This window comes from Bos mutus, chromosome 16 (genome assembly GCF_027580195.1).
Source record: "Bos mutus isolate GX-2022 chromosome 16, NWIPB_WYAK_1.1, whole genome shotgun sequence".
Classification (NCBI taxonomy): domain Eukaryota; kingdom Metazoa; phylum Chordata; class Mammalia; order Artiodactyla; family Bovidae; genus Bos; species Bos mutus.
The window spans coordinates 6,174,047-6,193,559 of record NC_091632.1 but is presented as its reverse complement, the minus strand read 5'-3'; the positions used below and the strand labels follow the sequence as shown (position 1 = coordinate 6,193,559).

At 56.9% G+C, this 19,513-nt stretch overlaps 1 protein-coding gene across 1 annotated transcript; it reads right to left on the bottom strand.

Annotated features, from left to right (window-relative positions):
• Positions 1-10,911: 10,911 nt before the first annotated feature.
• On the bottom strand, positions 10,912-13,438 carry LOC106701515 (alpha-1,3-mannosyl-glycoprotein 4-beta-N-acetylglucosaminyltransferase-like protein MGAT4E). Its single transcript, XM_070384429.1, has 3 exons — positions 13,326-13,438; positions 12,894-13,023; positions 10,912-12,087 (listed from the first exon to the last, which is right to left on the bottom strand). The coding sequence occupies exons 1-3, from the start codon at positions 13,407-13,409 to the stop codon at positions 10,949-10,951; spliced, it is 1,353 nt and encodes a 450-aa protein (XP_070240530.1). The 5' UTR covers positions 13,410-13,438; the 3' UTR covers positions 10,912-10,948.
• Positions 13,439-19,513: the final 6,075 nt, after the last annotated feature.

Genomic DNA, 19,513 nt, shown 5'->3' with positions numbered 1-19,513 from the left:
CCCCTTCAGAGGGACTGTCCCGACGCTGTCTCCTCCAGGTGACGTGGGGGCCTGAAGCATCCCCAGGCTTAGGTCTTTCTTAAATGGAGAATTTTCTGTTTCAGTCATCAATTTGAATAACAGCTGCTTTTCTTTCTTTTTTGCTTTTCTTTTTTAAAATTTATTTTTGCTGATACACAGAAGACAGCCTATCGGTCTCAGGGCACACAGCACAGTGATCTGGTACGACTGTGTACTGCCAGTAAGTGGGGTTCTGCTGGGCAGAGGCTGTCTCAGTCTTCCAGCGTCCTTGCCTCCTTCCAAGGTAAAGCAGAGGCTCCTCTGCCCACAGGGGGCCAGTGGAGGACTGGTCCCCCCGGTTCTGCAGGGGGCCGACGCCCCTACGAGTGTTCAGGGCCCTGGATCGGCCTGAAGGAGAGGTGAGCCACGCCACCTCGGGGCTCTGACTGCAGCTGCTGGGAGTGTGTCCCCCTCCCGGTGGCACCAGAGGGCAGTGGAAGCCGGGCCTGTACCCTCCAGGCCGGTGGTGAGCCTTACCAGGGCTCCACCCGGTGCCTTATGACCACATGGGGTCCCAGAGCCAGGATCCCAAACAGTGAACCCCTGAAATCATTATGAAGTGCCTATGAGCCTCTTAGGCAAGAAGGCCCATAACTTTTTATCCTCAAAGGGATCCCCACAGAGAAAGGAACTGTTAGGGGATGCACGCTGACTGAAACCACCCACCCTGGCCGGCACCACGGTAACCATCTGCATGAGTTGTTTTACGACAGGAGGTCCTGGTAAGGAACTGGGAACTAATAAGCCTCCACCAACTGGAAGAGTTCGGGAAACGTCAAAAGGAGACACCACGTGTCCGACCACCTCCCAGAATCCTCTCTGGCATTCATCTTGGCTGAGCGATGTGTGCGCCACCAGGAAGGACTCTGAGTCAGAATGATGGGCTAGAGACCACCCGGAAACTAATCCCGTCACCATAAAACCCAAGACTGTGAGCCACGCGGCAGAGCGGTTCTCCTGGGTTCCCTTGCCCTACTGCTGTCCACCAGGGCACCCTTTCCCAATAAAATCTCTTGCTTTGTCAGCAGATATGTCTCCTAGGACAATTCATTTCCGAGTGTTAGACAAGAGCCCAGTTTCGGGCCCTGGAAGGGGTCCCCTTTCCTGCAACAGAACCACTGTTTGAGGGTCCAGCTGCCTGTGGTCTGAGAGATCAGTGTGTTCTCAGCAAAAAGGCCCAACAGGAACCACAGGCTGGACCGGACGCCCTTCCGGCACAGCCCAGGGTTCAGGTGGCTTGTGAGGCTTTCACGGCGAGACAGGAGTGGCCCCAAGGTGGGGGTTTGTGATGTGGGCCTGGGTCTCCTGCTGATTTCCAGACACACTTGTAGACTCAATGTGTGTGCGCCTGCCACTGAGCGGCTGTGAGCCCAGCTCGATTGAGCCCTGGGAGGGGTTTGCTGAGAGGATGGTGCCCAGCCGCCCTGTGACCCCCATGGTGCCCCCATGGGAGCCCCGTCAGGTGGCGGATCTGGCCCCCAGCCTCCTGTGTCCCTGCAGCTCCAAGGGCAGAGGCCTGCTGGTCCCCGCTTGACACGGCCCTCGACTGTACTGGTTTGTCTCAGTCTTAGGCCCAGCTGCAGCCCGGGCCTGGGTCTTCCTTACCTGCCCCCCTTTCCATTTTAGGGAACCAAGTTTCCCTGCTAGACCTGTTGACTTTCTACTTGAGAACCTTTAAACTTCATGGCTCCCCTAGGACTCTAGGGGCTCGGGGTAGAGGGGCAGTTAAGGTCCAAGAGGAAGGGGGGCGGTCACAGAAAGCTGCCCGGCACCTCCTCAGGGATCTGGGTCTGTGTCGGGTGGCTCCGCCCAGCCTGCTCTGCTGGGACCTCACCGGACACAGCAGCTGGCACTTTCTGCTCTCTTCCTGCCTCTGCTTTTCCCCTGCTGGGTGCATGAATTCACACCTATTAGCAGTTCTGTTCATTTGGAGTGTCAGGGAGAGACCAGCCCTCACCACACAGGAGCCCAGGCAGCCGGAAGGAAGCTGAGCCGAGCCCGCCTGTGCTTTGGTGCCAGACAGTGAGTGAGTCAATGGTGGACAGAGTAAGCTGCGAGGTTCATCTGCACCAACTCACAGCCGCCACTTCCTCCCCTCATGGTCCCAGAGTGGAGTAGAGTGAGCCACGCTCTGTTCCTACCCCCCATCTTTTTTGTGTGTTTTAAATAATCAGGGAGAATCTGTTAAGTCTGTGCTGGACCCCACCTCCAAGCCCCACGTGGGCCAAGTCCTTTCCCAGGGAGAGCCTTGCACAGGTTCCATGTTTGTATTCACGTTAATTCACTCAGCCACGCCAGGTCGTAGCTGCAGAACGCTTCGATCTCTGATGTGGCAGGTGGCATCTTTAGTTGCGGCATGTGGGATCTAGTTCCCTGACCAGGGATTGAACCCAGGACCCTCTGTGTTGGGAGCTCAGAGTTTCGGCCACTGGACCACCAGGGGAGTCCCCCGGGTTCCTTTCAAACTATGGAGCCCGTGGTGGGGTGAGGACGAAAAGAGACAGCATTGCCTTTGGAGTTGTGTCCTGAACCAGGGACGCCTGCAGCCCGCAGCTCTCTGCCCAGGGCATGACGTGAGCCCTCCCCGGCGGACGGGTCTGCGAAGCTGCTGCCGTGGGGCTGGGGCCCTGGGACCGCCATCCTGGCCGCAGCAGAGTCCGAACTCAGGGGCCTTCCCCCCGTACCCCCCTTACCCTTCGTGCCTTACCCCGCCCTGGGAGCCATGGGAAGTCGGCTCCCTGAAGGCCTGGTGATTCGCCTGCCTGTGATCTAGGACAGGAGACAGAGGGCGTTAGTCCTGGTGATGGGACGACGGGAAGGCGAGGGCCCTGTGCTCGGAGGGCTGTGGCGGGGTGGGAGGCGGCGCCTGGCTTCAGGCTCTCTCTGCCCGGGGTGGCTGAGAACAGTTCCCTTGTGACGCTTTCAACAGTCTTCCTCCTCTCACGCGTCCCCCCATCCTCCCTGGAGAGAAGCTGCGACAGGTCAGTGCTGTGCCCGGGGCCTCCTGCCCACAGAGGGACTCTCCTTGTTCCCTTCTCCCCTCCTTAAAGCTCCCTGGATCTGGGGTGAGAAAGGTGCAGATGCGCGTGGAGGGCACAGGGGGCCTCACCCGGCCGAGGGCAGGCTTCCGGGAGCCAGACGCTGGAGGTGGCGGGGTGCTCGAGGCAGAGCCGGGGGTAGGCACAGGTGTGGGCAACACGGGCACGCTGATGCTCGGGTGATGCTCAGTCCCGTCGTTTGCAGCTGAAACTGGAAGAGAGGGATCTGGAGGAGAGTCAAGGGCTGGACGACCTTGACTTGGCACTTCTCTTTCAAATGCTCCTCCAGCATTTCTGCGTGCCTCGGATTATTCTAGACGCTATAGGGAACCGGTGGGGAACAAAAGGGTTGAACTTCCTCCTGCACGAAGTCTTCAGGTGCCTGCGCTTGGGGAGACCTGTCCTCCGAGCATCGGCTGTCAGCCTGCAGTGATGCTGTGGGGCCTCCGGGGTTGTCATGCGGGTGGGGAGGGGGAGACTCTGACAGGTGGTGGGCAGAGACTGCTCTGAGCCCTACCAAGCGCAGGGTGCCTGTCTGGGCAGAGGAGGGCACTGACCCCCCGAGACCTCGAGTCTAGGGATTAAGGTTCAAGGGGAGGTCATAAAGGGCGATCACCCCTGTGTTCCTGACACCTCACCCTCCTCCTAGCAGTGCGGTCAGCTCATCACCCTCAGGAGATGGAGCTGGTTACTTAACCCCTGCTCGGAAGGACCTGGAGGGACCCCCCAAAGAGCAGTGTGCCCCCCCATGCTGTCTCCCTGTCACCCTCGGGAAGAAAGCCTGTTGAGTGTGGCCCCAGGGAGGGGATGCTCTCCTCTGGCCCCTCCTTGTCTGTGAGCTGAGGGTGTAGTTTAGATCCCAGCAGAGGGCACTCCCCGCGTCTCTCTGGAGGAAGACGCGGGGTCCAGGCTATGAGGACACAGCTGAAGGGTGCTGAACGAGGTTCTTCCTGGCAAGCCGGGGCAGCCTCTCCCAAGAGGGGCATGTGGGATTCCACGCAGCAGCCCCTGGCGGGAGGTGGCTGACCCCAGCCCATTCAGTCATCTCTTCTAGAGAGGAACCCAGTGGGGTCAGGGGTTAAGGCCCCGCAGAGGCGTGAGGGGCCATGTGGAAGTCCAGCTGCATTATTCAGGGTTGAGAGGGCAGACTCTGAAGCCGGACTGGCCACACGTGGGCCCCAGATTTGCTGCTTCAGCACCAAGTGGCCCCGTCAAGTCGCTGGGCCTGTTTCCTGTCTGTAAACTGAGAGGCGGGGCTTCCTTGGTCCAGCGGTTAAGCCCTCTCCTTCCAGGGCAGGGGCTGCAGGTTTGATTCCTGGTCAGGGAGCTGGGATCCCACCTGCCCTGCAGTCAAAAACCCAAAAGCATAAAACAGGAGCAATACTGTAACAAATTCAATTAAGACTTAAAAATGGTCCACATCAAAAACTTAATTAACAAATTAAAAAACAGATGGAAACAGTGGACCCACGACCATGGGCTGAGATGAGGATTAAGTGCCTGGACTGGGTCCTGGGCACAGCGGGGCCGGCCCGCCAGCAGGGCCCCGGGGCCTGGTTCGAGCGTCTCCTTCCACCACCTCCCTGTGCACAACGAGCCTCTGTGCTGCCTCGGAGGGGTCCTTTCTGTGCTTCCCCCAGGCGCTTCCTTTCCCCCAAATCTAGCTCTTTTGAAGACACTTGTTCTCGATAGTTCATGATCGCAACTTCCCCAGCCAAGGCCTCTCGCCACTCTTCCCAGTGTCTGGAGCCGCACGACTGTCCCTAAGAGTCCAGGCTTGGCTGCCCACCCCACCCCCCCACACACACACAAAGCGCCCCTCACGGCCTCCCGGCCAGACCCTCATCCCGCCCGAGCCCCCAGCAGCTTGGAGGTCCATCAGAGGGGGCCCTTCCTCAGCTGCAGGCAGAGAGCTCTGTCCTCGTTCCCAGCCACGCAGCCGGCAGTGAGACCCAAACGTTTTACTGGAGTGACGGGTGGGGCTGGCTCCTGGCAGCAGGGCCTCCAACCAGAGGAGCGAAGTGTCAGCCAAGCCCGTGGCCCTTGTCTCCTGCTGAGTGACAACACCCCAGGGTCTGGTGCTGGCAACCACCCCACGGGTTGGCTCACGGTCCCCCAGGCAGGGTGTGCTGGGGCCGCCCAGGCTGGCCGTACTCGCCCCTGCCTTCCATAAGGTGGCTGGACAACCCCGCCTCTGCCAAGGGCCCCTCTCTACAGCAATGGGAGCCTTCATTTGTAGAGGACCGCTTCCAGAGGGTGAACAGAAGCCAGGGGACTGGAGGCACCCAGGCTTAAGGCCTGGATGTGTTAGGGGTTGAACCCCAACCCCGTGGCCAGGGGCCCCTAAGGCCCCGAGGTTATGGACCTGCCAGCCCTACAGGTCCCCGAGTCCTCCTCCAAAGGCTCTGGGCCTGCCTCCAGTCCCACCGTCCGTATTGCAACCCACAAGCTGAGAAAGAGCGAGGCCCACTCCTGAAAGTCAAGAAGAGGGTCCCTGCCTCGGACACAGCCTCGAAGGAGCCCCGCATGGGCGCTGTGCCCCCTGCTGCTGCAGCGCCTCATGGAACTCGGATCCGAGGCCCCGGCACCAACCCTGATCTGATAGGCCAGCATGTGGGTGGAAAGGAGGCGGGCAGGCCCACTCTGAGCTCTAGGGACCCCGATGAGGCCCCTGATGGGCTGGAAGGTGAACAGATCTATCGTGCTGACCTCCTACTGAAGTGCGTGACAGCCTGACACTCAGGCAGTGAGTCCCCTGCAGTCTCGGCTCTTTGGGGAGGTGACATTTGTGTTTTGCATGAGGAAATTGATTTCCAGCCTGGACAGTCCCTGCTCCTGGATTAGGGGGAGGACTGGGAGAGCCGGGAGGTTGGCTGACAGGTTACCCCAACCATGCCTAGAAGAGCCCAAACCTGAAGGCAAGGTGAGAGGGTGATATACCACAGTCTTCTGGGGTCACGAGAGCAAAGAGCAGACATAGTGGGCAGGGGAGGGGGAGAGGGAGGGGCGGCAGGACAGCCCCGTGTCTGCGCAGGGGGTGGTGCGGGGACAGGGCGTGGCACAGATGGTGCAGTGGGGACTTCAGGCTCAGGGAGGAGGGCCTGCCGTGCACCCTGCGAGGCCTGGGGGACAAGGGTGCAGGAACAGCCCCGCAGTGTCTGGGGCAGGAAGCGCGCTCCAGGGCCCTCACAGCTGGGCTACATGTGGCGAGGGGAGTGCGGTCCCGAACGCAGAGCCAGCCAGGGAGGAGGTCGTGGGAAAGCACAGGCCAGCAGAGCCCCAGCCCCTGGGAAGAGCCCCGGGGCGGCGCCAAGAGGGAGAGGCTGCAGGCTGGAGAGCCCTGGGGACCCGACGCGAGGGGCTCTTGCGAATCCCGGGTCCTCACGCACACAGACCCCACTTGCTTTCTCAGCAGCCCTGAGTGTCGGCATCCTACAGGCGAGACCACTTGGGACTCCAGAGGTCGGACCCTGCCCCCAGCATAGAGGCCGCCGGGAGCCAGCTGCCCTCTGAGTGTCCTCGGCCTGGGGTGGTGACGCTGCGTCCAGGAAGCCCAGCTGGGTCCCAGAGCAGCCGGCCAGCGGGGAGGAGATGCCCCACCTCCGCCTTCCCGCGCCCCTTCCGTCTCTGACGGGTCTCTTCCCGGGAAGGCCCGGCTGATGGCCCTGGACCGGGGGGACGCTGTCGGACCGGGAGGCTCCGGGGGCTCACACGCTTCCCTCCGCTGCCAGCCTCCACCCCCGGGCAGCCTCCCCGGCCTCCCCGCGCCCCCTCCCGAGGCTCCCCAGCGCCTCCAGGGGGTGGACAGGGGCTGCCTGCGGCCGCTCTGGAGAGGCTGACCCGCGGAGTCCCGCTGCTGGAGCACGCTGACGGGAGGACGAGACGGGCTGGGCAAACCACGTTCAGGAAGCAATTCCAGGGACCCTGCTGGAGGCAGCTTACAGACCATTTTTTCAAAGCCCCGTTTTAGGGCTGTGAGTTTACGTCGGTAAGGTAACCGTCGTCAGAAACCGACACAAGCTGCAGAATTTGCTGTCGGACGTGCTGGGCTGACAGTTCCAGCCAGGGGTCGCCGAGGCTCGGCTGGAGCCCCCCGAGGATGGCGTGGACTTGGGCGGTGCCCGAACGTCCCCTCAGGTGAGGCTCTGACCCTGCCTGAAGGCGGACGGAAGAAGTGGCAGAAACCCCGGAACGTTCCCACGTTCAGGGCTGGGTGGAGAAACGGCGACCGGGACAGAGACCGTGAGCAGTCAGAGAGGCGTGTGGGAAACAGCTTCGTTTATGATTGCGGAGAGGCGGCTGCCGGCCGGGGACAGGGCGGGGCGCCGGGCCGCGCCGAGGCCCCTCGCGTCCTGCTGGTTTTCCTTGATGTCTCCTTGCGCGCATTGATCGGTTTTGCTGTGCCGGGTCTTCGTTGCGGCGCGTGGGGTCCTTTTTTTGTGTTTTAGTAACAGCATGTGAACTCTGCTGTGGCACGTGGGCTCTACCTCCCTGAGCAGGGATCGAACCCAGGCGCCCTGTACCGGGAGTGTGGAGGCTTAGCCACCGGGCTGCCAGGGAAGCCCCCATCTTGTTCTCATAGGCTTCCCCTTCCTGACCCCCTCCAGCTACCCCACCGGGGTGCCTGGGGTGACCTCCCCAAAGCAGCCACAGCCGCTTCCTCTCCTGCTCAGAACCGCTGTGACCCTCTGTTGCCGCCAGGGTATTCTAAACCCTTTCACTGGCTTCTACAGCTTTAAACAAGTAACTGCTTTGTTGAGACATAATTCACATATCCCACACTCTTCTTAAAGTATACTTTTCAGTGGTTCTCAGTATGTTCACAGAGTGCAACCATTACCACAGTCGGCTTTTCCTCGCCCGCAGATACGAGTCCCTTTGGACTTGCTGACTGCGGGCATCTCATGCAAGAGGAGCCGTAGCTCTGGCCTTTGTGACTGGTTTCCTCGACGCCGCGCAGTGATTTAAAGGTTCCTGCGCGCTGCAGCGCGTGTCAGCGTTCCAGCCCTTCTCCTGGCTGAGTAGTTATCTCATCATAGGATACACCGTGTTTCACTTACCTGTTCCTCAGGGATGGACTTTTGGATTGTCTCCGCATTTGGGTTACTACCATGTTGCTATGACCATTCATGTGTGAAAGCCCTTGTGTGGACGTACGTTTTTATTTTCTTAAGTACATACAGACCTAGGAGTGAAACTGCTGGATCATAGGGTAACTCTAACATTTCCCAAAGCGGCTGCCCCATTTTACAGCTCTGCTAAGCATGCATGTGCTATGGTGTTGGAGAAGACTCTTGAGAGCTCCTTGGATACAAGGAGATCAGCCTGTTAGTCCTGAAGGAGATCAGCCCTGAATACTCACTGGGAGGATTGATGCGGAAACTGGAGCTCCAATACCTTGGCCACCTGATGTGAAGAACTGACTTACTGGAAAAGACTCTGATGCTTGGAGGGATTGAGGGCCGGAGGAGAAGGGGATGACAGAGGATGAGATGGTTGGATGGCATCACCGACTCAGGGGACATGAATTTGGGTAAACTCCGGAAGTTGGTGATGGACAGGGAGGCCTGGCGTGCTGCAGTCCATGGGGTCACAAAGAGTCAGACATGACTGAGGACTGAACAACAGCAATAGCATGTATGAGGCTCCAGTTTCTCCTCCTCACCAACACTTATTTCCTGTTTTTTAAATAGCCATCCTAGTGGGCGTGAAGTGGTGTTTCAATGTGGTTTTGATTTGCATTTCCTTAATGACTAACCATGAGTGCCTTTTCGCTTGCTTGTTGGCCATTTGTGTATCTTTTTCAGAGAAATGTCTATTCAAATCCTTTGCCCATTTTTAATTGTGTTATTTGTCTTTTTATTATTGTATGTGAGCTTTCTTTATACATTCTGGATATCTATCTCTCATCAGATATGATTTGCAGATGGTTTTCTCCCATTCTGTGGGTTATCTTATCGCTTACTTGACACTATCCAGTTTATCTGGGGTTTCCCTGGTGGCTCAGTCAGTAAAGAATCCACCTGCAATGCAGGAGACGTGGGGTCGATCCTGCGTTGGGAAGTTCCCCTGGGAAAGGAAATGGCAACCCACTCCAGTGTTCTTGCCTGGGATATCCCATGGAGAGAGGAGCCTGGCGGGCTATAGTCCATGGGGTCCCAAGAGTCGAACACGATTTAATGACTAAACCACCAACCACGACCCTTTGGTGACTTGTGCCTTTGGTGTCGTATCTAAGAATCTATCGCCTAACCAAGGTCACAGCGATTTACACTTCTGTTTTCTTCTAAGAGCTTTTTCCTTTTTAGCTCTTCCGTCTGGGTCTAGATCCATTCTGGGTTCGTCTTTCATGTGAGGTAGGAGCCACACTTCGCTCCCTGGCATGTGGACAGGCAGCTGTCCTAGCACCGCTTGTTGCAAAGGTCATCCTTTCCCCACTGAACTGCCCATGGCCTCTTGTAAGCTGGTTATTTCTTAGTCCCGTGGCTGCATCTTCTGTCTCACTCCTACTCCAGCTCGCCCTCCACTTCCAGCCCCATTAAATGAGTGGTTTTCCCCAGTGAGCCAAGCTCCTTCTCACTTCTGGCCCACTTCCCCACATGCTATTTCTTTTACTGGAAAATCTTCCTGAACCTTCCTCATCACCTGGCTTTCTTCCCCGAAAATCTGGTAGGTCGGGTTTAGACATCGTGACTTCCAGAAAGCCTTTCCTAAGCTCCCAATGAAGTTTTAACACAGGGCCACACTCCCCCGGGTCCTGTACTTCTTAACCCCAAGAGGAGCTCCTTTGGTCCCATAGTCGTGCGAGCCTGCTAAGTCCCTCCAGGCGTGTCTGACTCTGTGCGGCCCCGTGGACTGTAGCCCGTCAGGCTCCTCTGTCTGTAGGATTCTCCAGCCTAGAATACTGGGGTGGGTTGCCATGCCCTCCTCCAGGGGATCTTCCTGACCCAGGGTTGAACCCGCAACCCCATTCTCTTAGTCTCCTGCATTGGCAGGTGAGTTCTTTACCATTAGCGCCACCTGGGAAACCCAGAACATAGTAGGGATTCAGGCATTCTGATGGATGGACGAATCCCCGGAGTCAAGAAGAAGACTAATTTGTACTGTGTATTGCTGCAGAGAGTTAAGAAGAATGAGATCTGGAAACCCCTCTAGGTTTGACTATTTTTCTCATTACAAACAGGGAGGAGTCACCGCAGCGCTGGGATTCAGAAGCCGGTGTGGGGGTGAGGAGTGAGCACCGAGGAGAAGGTGATGGTTTGGTTTGGTGGCAAACTGTTCGTTTCGCAGTCGTCTGTGAGGGAAGGAGGGAACTGGGCTGGCGCTAGTTCAGCTAGAACAGCTGAACGGCACTAGAACAGCTCAGAAAGACAGGGCCAAGGGCTTCGTTTCACTGCTGTGCATGTGTCTGTGAACTCCAGAGCCTTGGGGAGTTTGACTTCTCATGAGAGACCCTTTCTTAGCTTCTTCTGTGTGAATTCCAGGGCCTGGCTATGATTTCCCCTCCTGTTACCCCGCCCCTCTTGGTGGGAGAACACACACTATCACCTGTCCTTGAGCTGACCTCAGCACCCCAGGAATAGAAAGGTTCTGGGAGCGACCAGGGTCTTGTCCCAAATTGGGCTAAGCTACATCTGGCCCAGGAAAAGAGGGCCTGTAAGAGTCCCTTGTTCGGGTAGAAAAAGGAAGGAGCAGATGGAGCATCTTGTTGGCACTACACTGTCTTCCCTCTCTGCCCCTCATTCCCTGGCACAACCCCCCCACCACCCGCCCTGGCCCCAGATCACTCAGACAGGCTAGAATGATGTGGCTGCAAGATTTTAATTTTTCATTGTCTTCCTGGTCTGTCTTCATCCCGAGTGGCCCATGTCTCTGGCATGCTCCTCCCAGAGGTAAATGTGCCTGACGATAAGCCCGCCTGCCTGGTTGGCGTTCGCCAGCAGCCTCACGCAGCTCACCTGGTGCCCCACAGACCTGGGCACTACCTCCTGATCCAACTGCCCCTCCAGGAGGCGGCCCAGCAGGACAAAGCTGGAGCAGCGCTGCGGCATGCCCTCGGGCCCGTAGCCCAGCTCCACCTGCCCCCTCTCCAGGGCGTGCCTGCCTTCCACGATGGTGCCCGTCAGCACCTGCACCCTCCTCAGGTCGGCTGGCTGGTTCAGGATGACCGTCAGGTGGTTGCCAGCACTCACGTTGTGGGTCCAGAAGAAGGACTCGTCCAGAGTGTAGGCCTCCCAGGGGAAGTGGACCTCGAACACCTTCATGTCAGTGAAGGCGGTTCCCGGCGGGTTGTCAGGGGCGTAGGGGCTCTTCCTGCGCGCGCCCGATGCCTTCTGCCTGTCGTTCAGGGGGTGGTAGGTGGCTCTGTGGTAGAAGAGGAAGGGCGTGCACAGGATGGGGTCCTTCTGGGCCAGGAGGACACGGAAGTGGGCGAGCAGCCTGTCGAGGGGCTTCTCCCGGTAGAAGAGGAGCAGGAAGTGGGCCAGCGTCGGCAGGTCGCTACTGCGGAAGAGCTTGCCCAGGACGCCCAGGTTGGCGAACTCCAGGAAGGCCCAGGGCTGAGACCGCAGCGTGTCCACCTTCCACTGCACGTGGCTGATGAAGTTGGGGGCGCAGAAGGCGTTGTCCTCCAGCAGCAGGAAGTACTCCGAGAGCTTCGAGGCAGAGCTCATGAGGAAGGCGTGATCCACGTTCTGCTCGGAGTAGAGCTCCCGGCCGGAGGCCCCGGCGCCCGCGGGCGGGTAGGCGTCTGGGGGCGCGTGGATCAGCAGCAGCTGCCCCGCCAAGATCTGCGGGCTGAAGAGGCTGGAAATGTTCAGGACGGTCTCCGCGAGCCAGGCGGGGTCGGCGCCCGCCAGGTGGACCACCACCGTGAGGCGCTTCTGCTCCACCTTCGAGGTGGCGCGGAACACCGAGAGGAGAGTGTACAGGAGGCCGCTGGGGTCGGGCCCCGGCCGGGGCCGCGAGGAGATGCCCACCGTCAGCCACGCTGGGGAGGCAAGTGGCGGCGTCAGGGGGCGGGGCGCCGGCTCTCTCACGCCTGCCTGCTCCCGTTCGCCCCCCTGGAGTGGGGTGCGGCCCCCACCTGGACTCTGCGCTTGGACACCGTCGCAGGTGCCTGGTGTGCACGCCGAAGCCCGAGGAGCCCCAAGCCAGGGTGCTACTCCCCGCGGCCTCCGAGGCTTCCTGGAGCCACGGTTCTGCTGCCCATGGTTTAAGCACTGAGCACACACATTAATGTCATTCCTTCTGATTTTACCTAATTCATCTTCACAAAGCTCTCCTTTAAAGAAGATCTCCTGGAAGGAGCCCCTCTCCTGGAAGTCAGGAGCCTGAGCCGCGCCTCAGCTCTGTGGAGCCCGCGTGGCTCCAGGGGTCCCGGCACCCCTGAGCTGCAATCTGGGCGAGTCGGGCTGTGAGCCCCGAAGGCCCCCCTCTCCCAGGTGCTTTCAGGCTGTCTTCCGGGAGCAGCCACTTTATCTTCCCCCTCCTTGCTCCTCATCCCTGAGACCAGGTGTCCCGACGGGGAAAGGACTGTCTGCCCGCCCACGGACGCCTGGGCACCCTGCCCTCTCTCCCTGTCTCTTCTCTCCGAGTCCCCACCTTCTTCTTCTTTCCCTCTATTTTTGGCCACACCACATGGCATTCAGGATCTTGGTGCCCCGGGCAGGGACCGAGCCCGCACCCCCTGCAGTGGACGCGCAGAGTCCTCACCCCTGGACACCAGGGAGCCCCCTCCTTCCTCCTCTTGACCCTCTTGCTCCCAGGGGACCCACTCCCCTCCTTGGAACTCACTCTTCTTTCTCTGCTGGAGCTTTTCCAGGTATTTGGAAGTGAGGTTCCGCCAGTCTTCTAGTGGCCCCAGGCCCTTCCTTCTCCTGTAGCTGTCCTCCTGGGGTACTGGCAGAGTGAACATCTGGTCCTCCTGCCATATAAAGCACAGGCTTTATTGCTAGTGGTCTCCTCCCCCCAGAGCAAGCCCGGCGTAGCATCAGGACGTCTGACCACCGACAGAGTATCCAGGGCCCACACAGTACTTGCTGTGTTCCTCACCTTAACAGATATGGGGGTGGGGACGGGGAATCAGCTTCTCTGGGAACCAGTGGGTCCAGCCAGGTCCGCACCCACCCCTCGGAGCCTCCTGCTCTCCCGTGAGAGGGGTGGGTGCTGTCCACACCCCCCACCCACCCTGAACCTGCACAGCGAGGGCAAGGCCGCTGCTTGGACCTTGACAGCCATCCTGTCCTGGTCGTCTTCAACTTCCCTGGGGACTTCCAGCATGAACAGGAGCCACAGGACCCCGAGGCCCATGGAGATGACGCAGCAGTGCCGGAGGGGACAGTGCATGGCGGCGCCTGGGTGAGAGGGCGACAGGCCGGCAGAGCTCCCCCGTCCACGCCTCACCCCCGTCTCTTGCAGGCCCGCCCCTCCCAGCTGTCCTCTGTCCACTGTGCACTCAGTCCCCACGCCTGCCCTCCATCTGAGCCAGGACCGGAGCCCGCTTCCTGGCGGGCAGAGGGGAGGCCGCCTACCCCGGGCCCTCTGCTGCCCTCTCTGTGCAGATTTGTCTGGAGATTCCAATTCTCCGAGTTTTCCTTGCTCCAATGATCACGGTCTGCTGGGCCTTCATTGCTGAAGCCCGTTTATCTTAGAAAACAGATGGTTACCACCCACTCCTACTTTTTTAAACAAAAGTCAAACTATTTATTAAAATAGCTGAACTTGAAGTGTTGCTAAGTGCTAAGCAATTTGATGCCTTTCCTACTTTTTGTAAAGGACGTCCTTAATTTATTCCAACCCTTAATCTTATTCACAGACCTCGATTAGAACATAATTCTGTTAACTCAGAGCGAAAGAAAAATCCTTTCGGGACTGATGGGCTGCAGGAATTCAGACTGGCTCAGCCTCCAAAGCACTCATACGCTGCTTTTTCCCTGTCTGTGTCTTTCCTCCAGAGAGAATGTGTTTTCCTGATTGTTTCTAAATGATCAGAAGAAAGGCTTTAATATACCTTGTCTCCCACGCTTGATCCTTTCTCTGCAGTCAGTACACAGAAGAAATCGTCATCAGTAATTATGATGCTCCCAAGGCTACAATATTCTCTAATTTCCCCCATTTTCATGGCTCCCTGCCACTTCAGTATTTTGGTAGGGGTTACCATGCTTTTCTCCCTTAACCATTCAGCTTTTTGGTAAGAGTTATAAAAACAGTACTTACATACGGCAGGAAGACTTAGACTTATCTTACCTGGTTTTCTTAAGCCAGGACTTTTAGCCTGATGGGTAATTCAGATACAAATCAGCACATGGATACATATATTGAATAAAAGGCTTTACAACGACAGCCGGAGGCATTCACCCTCAAGTGCACAGCCCTGTTCCCTCTGCCCCTGGCCTGCGGGTTACCTGTCACTCACTGGCCGCCCCGGGCGGGTCGGGGTGGGTGGGGCACTGCCCTGACCCTGCTCGGGTCAGGCTCCTGGACGAGCAGGAGAGAGAGGAGCTGGGGTGCCGGAGGACCCGGCACCACAAACTAGGCCCCCTCCCTGGTGCGCCAGCCTTGAGCTAGGCTCCCTCTGTGATGCTGCTCCGTGTCCCGCCTGCTGCCCCGTCGTCAGGGGGACCCCTGGCCAGGACTCACCCATGGGCTGGGCTTGTCTGGGAGGCCCAGACGGGGTCCCTCCTGCCCGGGTGGCCGGCTCCCTGCTCTCGCCCCGTGAGGACGCTCTTTCCTCCTGCCGTCTGCCCACGCTTCTTGCCCTACTGGGCCATTCCCGTCACTGTCAAAAGGACGCCAACCGTCTTCCGGTGGGTAAAGCAGCAACCCCCGCGCCCCCCCCACCCCCCCCCGAAGAAATGTCCTTTCCAAGTCCTGCCCCCTGCCTCCGCAGCCGCTCTAGAAGCCCTGTCGCCCTGAACCAGCCCACTTCATCTCACACTCCCTCTCCTGTCTCCCTCAGCCTCCTGCTCCAGACACTTTGCCCAGCTCGGCTCTTGCCGCTGACTCTTCCCTCCCAGGCTCTTTCCTTGGCTTCTCCTCTTCCCCGCCAGCCCTGTCGTGCGCCCCAGGCCTCGACCCAGTCCCATGGCTTTACTGTGTACACTACTCGTGAACATGTGTGCGCCCCTGTGCGTGTATACATGCACGTATGCAGTGTGTGTGTATATCCGTCACTTCATACATACTCCTAGGGCCGGTCTGACCTCCAGCCCCAGCTTCTTTCCTGAGCTCTGAAGGACCTGACAACTCACCATCTCCATCTGGATAAGAGGTGTCTTCAGGAGCCGAAATAGAGCTACAGAGTCTTCCTACTTGCCAGATCTCTTCCTCCCCAAGTTCTCCCCACCTCAGTAAATAGCACCACCATTTTTCCAGCTCCTCATGGGAAAAACCCTTGCTACCTCTCTCCCCTTAACACTCCATATTCCATCTACTTAGTCCTGTTATCTTTTCCTCCCCAAAGCATCTGGAATCTGAGCCTCTCTCCGTGTCTGCCGCTACATCATCTCCTGCCTGGACCTCTGGCACCACCTGACTGGCCCCCACCCGACCCTGTCCTCCTTCCCCACGACGCAGGGGCCTTTTACACCGGAGATCAAACTCCAGACCGCGGCCTCCAGGATCCTGCCTGACCTGGCCCTCTGCCTGCCTCTTTGACTCCATCTCCCACCCCTACCCCGCCCCTCTTCCCCCAGCTGTTTGGGGGAGTGAGCATCCTTTGGACAAACCAAGCTGTTTCTTGAGTGCTAGCATTTGATCTTCTTCGAACTTTCCTTCGGAGACTTTCCTTGAGCCGACTCCTCCCGACACGCAGGGTCTTTATGAGGCCTCAGGTCATCAGGGTTAAGACACCTCTCACCCGCTCCCATCCTCCCATTGGCTACTATGTACTCTCTTCTCTGCACTGACTTCTACCAGAAGCTGTCTTACTTGTGTGTGTTGCTGTCTGTCTCTGGTCACTAGACTGAGGGCCAGGCCTCCGCTTCACTCCATGCTGCATCCAGAGCGCTTCGCACAGTGCTGGCCCAGAGTGCTAGCTCAGCAAGTATGTGTTGAGTCACTAGCTACTGGGATTCTGTGATATGATGAGCGCTGGGTTCCAGGGACACTGCAGTGCCAGGAGAGCCAGGCAGCTCACCGGAGAAGGGCACTACCTGGGCGATGGATGAGAGCTCAGAGTCTGGGCTCAGACTCAGACTTGGGCCAGAATCTAGTTCCACTAAACTTATTGGCCATGTGACCTTGGCCAAATGACTCAGTCTCTCTGAAGCCCAGTTCCTCATCTAGAAACTAAAATATAATAATGCTTACTCTCAGTGATATCCTTACGAGGGTGAAAAGAAATCATCCACAGAAAAATGTCTGCTTATAGCAAGCATTGAATAAACGCAGGCACTTTTGTGATAAGGGACGATGACCATTTTTCAACCATGGAGACCAGCACTGCCTTCCTTTCCGTCATATCTGAAAGGTCCCTCTCCCTTTATTCCTAAGCCCCACCCAGATTTTACTTCTAGACTCTTAAACAGATGCACAGCACTTTGAGAACATTTCCACATCTTGACATCTAATTCCCACTTCTCTAAGCGCTTTAGAGGAGACAAACAATAGTGAGAGGGGGAAAGACACATTTTTAAATTGAAGTATAGTGGACTTGAAGTGAAAATAAACATTAAGCCCTGACAGGCTCCTCTGCAGCGTGCAGATAGGGGTGACCACCTGGGATGCTGTGCCTCTTGCCACAGTGAGTCCTGGGTGTAGGCTCTGGACTTTGCTGGAAGTCAGAGCTCTCCTTACAGCACAGAAACATCAACTCGATCCCCGGCTGGGAGGAGGAGAGAGGGGTCCCCAGGGCACCTCTGTCCCTCCAGCATCCCTGGCTGGGTCTCCACTGGTGCTCCCTTGGTAACCATTGTTCTTCCTGAAGGTCAGCAAACTGATCACCCCCAGCCCCTCCAGGGAGGTGGCTCCACCCAGAGCACATTTGGACCACAGGCTTGTCTGGTTGGCTCACACACTGTTTTTTTGAAATTAGATTGAACGTTTTAAAATTAGGAGAGACTGTATAAACACTTAAGACTTTTGGCTTTTCTTGAAAATTGCAACTTGCTGTCACCCTGGCCTGAGCAGTGACGGCCCTGGGAAGCTGGAAGTGCATTCTCTTCTTCAGAATTCTGTCTCCTGTTAGGCATCTGAGTTTTTGGCCTCTGCTTTAGGTCAGGTCTTGGGAGAGTCGGAGACTATGCTAGGTCCTGGCTTTATACTGGGCGCCTGTATGGGATAAGATGGGAAAAGACGGGGCAGGAAGTGATGCCTCTAGTTGAAGGGCTGTGGGCAGAGGTAGGAGCATGAATAGAGAATGGCAGACATGCGAGGAATCAACCAAAGTAAACAGCGAACCAAAGAGATGAACACCACAAACGGAGGCTGCTGTGAGCGGACGGACAGGCGAGTGGGGCAGGAGCAGTGGCCCAACCTGGAGTGGGTGTGAAAAGCTACTGCATCCACCTCTTCCTGAAAGCTGCCAAACAGGAAAAACTCACCTGCAGGCAGCAGGTTTCCAGTCAAGGGTCAGAGTCCGTAAGGGTTACAAAGCCTACTTCGTGGGTCTCAGCCAGCACTGGGTAGGCGTGAGTGCTGTTTGTGAAACCATTAGAATGTAAGCAAGGTGCTACAGATGACGGTCCAGAGCGCGGGAGACCCTCGGGGCTTCGAGGGGAGAGAATGGACACGTGTCGGCAGCGGAGGGCCAGCTGGCGGTCAGATCTGGGATGGGGTTTCCATGTCCTCACTCCTCACCTTGGTGTTTAGGGAAGATCACAGGGTTACCATTCTAGCCCTAGTTCTGTTACCCTCTGTGTGACTTTGGCTAATAAGTTTTTCTGAGTCTCAGTTTCTTCATCTGAGAAACGGCTTTTTACTGTTTATTAATATTCAGTTCAGTTCAGTTCAGTCGCTCAGTCGTGTCCAACTCTTTGCGACCCCATGAATCACAGCACTCCAGGCCTCCCTATCCATCATCAACTCCTGGAGTTTTCCCAAACTCATGTCCATCGAGTCGGTGATGCCATCCAGCCATCTCATCCTCTGTCAGCCCCTTCTCCTTCTGCCCTCAATCTTTCCCAGCATCAGGGTCTTTTCCAATAGGTCAACTCGTCGCATGAGGTGGCCAAAGTATTGGAGTTTCAGCTTCAGCATTAGTCCTTCCAATGAACGCCCAGGACTGATCTCCTTTAGGATGGACTGGTTGGATCTCCTTGGAGTCCAAGAGACTCTCAAGAGTCTTCTCCAACACCATAGTTCAAAAGCATCAATTCTTCGGCACTCAGCTTTCTTCACAGTCCAACTCTCACATCCATACATGACCAAGGGAAAAACCATAGCCTTGACTGGACGGACCTTTGTTGGCAAAGTAATGTCTCTGCTTTTGAATATGCTATCTAGGTTGGTCATAACTTTCCTTCCAAGGAGTAAGCGTCTTTTAATTTCATGGCTGCAGTCACCATCTGCAGTGATTTTGGAGCCCCCCAAAATAAAGTCTGACACTGTTTCCAATGTTTTCCCATCTATTTCCCATGAAGTGATGGGACCAGATGCCATGATCTTAGTTTTCTGAATGTTGAGCTTTAAGCCAACTTTTTCACTCTCTTCTTTCATCAAGAGGCTTTTGAGTTCCTCTTCACTTTCTGCCATAAGGGTGGTGTCATCTGCATATCTGAGGTTATTGATATTTCTCCCGGCAATCTTGATTCCAGCTTGTGCTTCTTCCAGCCCAGCGTTTCTCATGATGTACTCTGCATAGAAGTTAAATAAGCAGGGTGACAATATACAGCCTTGATGTACTCCTTTTCCTATTTGGAACCAGTCTGTTCCATGTCCAGTTCTAACTGTTGCTTCCTGACCTGCATACAGGTTTCTCAAGAGGCAGGTCAGGTGGTCCAGTATTCCCATCTCTCTCAGAATTTTCCAGTTTTAATTTATTAATATTACCGATCTATTATACTTCGGCCTCCTTGGTTGCTCATTGGTAAAGAATTCACCTGCCAAGCAGGAGACCCAGGTTTGATCCCTGGGTTGAAAGGATCCTCTGGAGGAGGAAATGGCAACCCACTCCAGTATTCTTGCCTGGGAAATCCCAAGGACAGAGGAGCCTGGCGGGCTACAGTCCATGGGGTTGCAAAAATAGCCTTATAGGACTTGGCAACTAAACAACAACAACCCATCTACTTCACAGTCCTGGGGTGTCCAACAGACTACGGATCACTCCAGCCCGGGCAGATCTGGTTCCCGGCCCCGCAGTGTCTCCAGGTGCCCCCTGCCAGGGGAGGGGAGAAAGGGAGCTGGTGTCAGGACTGTCAGACCCTGTGCTGGACATGTGACAGGATTGGTTGAGCGCCGGATTTCAAATGACCGTG

Excerpts from the sequence above, each read along its gene's own strand:
- LOC106701515 (XM_070384429.1), bottom strand. The coding sequence starts at position 13,409 with ATGGGCCTCGGGGTCCTGTGGCTCCTGTTCATGCTGGAAGTCCCCAGG. Across the intron at positions 13,024-13,325 it reads AGGACAGGATGGCTGTCAAG|GAGGACCAGATGTTCACTCT; the intron begins GTCCAAGCAGCG and ends TTTATATGGCAG. Across the intron at positions 12,088-12,893 it reads GCTCCAGCAGAGAAAGAAGA|CGTGGCTGACGGTGGGCATC; the intron begins GTGAGTTCCAAG and ends TTGCCTCCCCAG.